This window comes from Phaethon lepturus, unplaced genomic scaffold (genome assembly GCF_000687285.1).
Source record: "Phaethon lepturus isolate BGI_N335 unplaced genomic scaffold, ASM68728v1 scaffold26112, whole genome shotgun sequence".
NCBI lineage: Eukaryota > Metazoa > Chordata > Aves > Phaethontiformes > Phaethontidae > Phaethon > Phaethon lepturus.
In genome coordinates, this window is record NW_010524451.1 from 1 (window position 1) to 2,411 (window position 2,411).

The 2,411-nt window shown below is 60.4% G+C and overlaps 1 protein-coding gene across 1 annotated transcript; it reads left to right on the forward strand.

Annotated features, from left to right (window-relative positions):
- Nucleotides 1-154: 154 nt before the first annotated feature.
- LOC104613736 (chondroitin sulfate synthase 2-like) lies at nucleotides 155-2,405 on the forward strand (the record flags this gene model as incomplete). The annotated part of the gene is made up of 3 exons (XM_010282466.1): nucleotides 155-715; nucleotides 914-1,096; nucleotides 1,617-2,405. Coding segments are annotated over exons 1-3 (1,509 nt in total), but the record flags the coding sequence as incomplete, so codon positions are not given.
- Nucleotides 2,406-2,411: the final 6 nt, after the last annotated feature.

Sequence of the window (2,411 nt, forward strand, 5' to 3'; positions counted from 1 at the left end):
GCAGCTGGGGTGATGTCTTGCATGTGTGGTTGAAGCCTGAGAGCGGCTCCTGTAGAGCAACCGAGGTCGGTGCCATTGGGGGGGACGGGGAGGGTGCAGGCCGAGGTGGGGTGCAGCGCACCGGGGTCAGACGTTCTGTCCCTCCTACAGGACTCGGTACATCAGCACGGAGCTGGGGATGCGTCAACGGCTCTTTGTGGGTGTGCTGACCTCCAAGAGCACATTGAACACGCTGGGGGTGGCTGTCAACCGCACGCTGGCCCACCGCCTGGAGCGCCTGGTGTACTTCACAGGCACACGGGGCCGCAAGGTGCCCCACGGCATGACAGTGGTGACACACAGTGACGAGCGGCCCATCTGGAACATGTACCAGACCATCAGATACCTTCTGGATCACTACGTGAATGACTTCGACTGGTTCTTCCTGGTACAGGATGATACTTACACAGAGGCACACCGCATCAGCCGCCTGGTCGCCCACCTCAGCATCGACACCCACCTCTACCTGGGCCGTCCCGAGGAGTTCATCGGTGGGGACACTGAGGGACGCTACTGCTATGGAGGGTTTGGCTACCTGCTGTCTCGCAGCCTCCTCCTGCTCCTGCAGCAGCACCTGGAGAGCTGCCGCAATGACATCCTCAGCGCCCGGCCTGATGAATGGCTGGGCCGCTGCATCATCGATTACACAGCTGTCAACTGTGCAGAGGAGCACGAGGTAGGTCCTGCAAAGGAGATGGCCTCCAAGAGCCCAGTCCTGGCCTGGTGTGTTTGCCCACCCCACCGTGGGCTCCCAGGCCCTGGGGGGGGACCAGCCCTTGCACCCTGTCATCCTTTGAGCTTGCTGTGCTGGCAGCTGGTGGGGTGGGAGTATGGGTCAGGGCCGGCCATGACCCGTCTCTTCTGGCTGGTGCAGGGCCTGCGTTACCACTATTTTGAGCTGGGGAAGAACGCGGACCCTGAGCGGGAGACCGACCTCCGTTTCCAGAGTGCCTTCACTGTCCACCCGGTGCTGGATCCCCTCCAGATGTACCGGCTGCACAAGTACTTTGCGCAGGTGGAGCTGGAGAGGACGTACCAGGAGATCCAGCAGCTCCAGGTGAGACTTGGCTTGGCTGGGAGGGTCTGGGCTCTTCCTGTTATCCCCGTGGGCTTTCTGGTCACTCTGTGTCACCTCTCTGCTCTAACATGAGGGTTTCTCACCTGGAGCTTCTATTAGATGGGATCAGCTGAGCTCATGTGGCTGCAGGGGCAGCCGTGCTGGCTGGAGAGCAGCCCTCAGGGTGTGAGCAGCTCTGGACCCAGGTAGGTCCTGGAGCTGTGGTGCTGGTTCAGGGCAATGGAGCCAGCAGAGTGCTGAGGTCTGCCAGCAAAAGCCGGGCAGGGTGGGAGAGAGTGTGGATCCTGCTGATGCAGGTGGCACGCTGCATTCGGGGTGCTCTTAGGAGGAAACCTGAGGTACTGCCTGGAGTCAGGCTGAAGGTAGAGTTGTTCTGGCACTGCTCTTTGGGCTGGAGTGGCTGATCTCTGAGTATCAGGAGTCAGTTTGCCTGCAGCCAGAGCTGGAAGGCCTACCTGCGCCTGCCTTGGCTCTCACTCCTCCGTCTTTCCTCTTGCAGCTGGAGATCCAGAACGCCAGCAGCCTGTCCGCGGACGGGGACCATGGCGCCACGTGGCCTGTTGGCATCCCACCCCCCTTCCAGCCCAAAACCCGTTTTGAGGTGCTGCGCTGGGACTACTTCACAGAGGAGCAGGTCTACGCATGTATGGATGGCTCCCCCAAGTGTGAGCTGCGTGGTGCAGACCTGGCAGACGTGGCTGACGTGGTGGCCACAGCCATGGAGGAGCTCGGAAAACCCCAGCAGGTGCTCCATTCCCGCAAGCAGCAGCTGGTGAACGGGTACCGGCGCTTCGACCCCACACGTGGCATGGAGTACACGCTGGACCTCCAAGTGGAGGTGGTCACCCAGAAGGGGCACAGCCGTTCCATCACCAAGCGTGTGCACCTGGTGCGGCCCCTCAGCGAGGTGGAGATCATACCCATGCCCTATGTGACAGAGGCCAGCCGCATCAACATCATCCTGCCACTGACAGCCCATGACCGGGACCACGCTGCCCGGTTTCTGGAGATTTATGCGGCAGCCGCCTTTGAGAGCAGTGAGAATGCGGTGCTCACCTTTCTTTTCATCTATGACCCCTTTGAGGCCCAGCAGGTCACCCAGAATGACATCTTTGCCCCCGTGAAGGCCCAGATCACTGAGTATGAGCGTAGGTATGCAGAGGTGAAGATCCCATGGATCAGTGTCAAGACAGACGCACCCTCCCAAATCAAGGTCATGGACATCATCTCCAAGAAGCATCCCGTGGACACGCTTTTCTTTGTGGCTGGTGTGGGGACAGAGGTCACTGTTGAT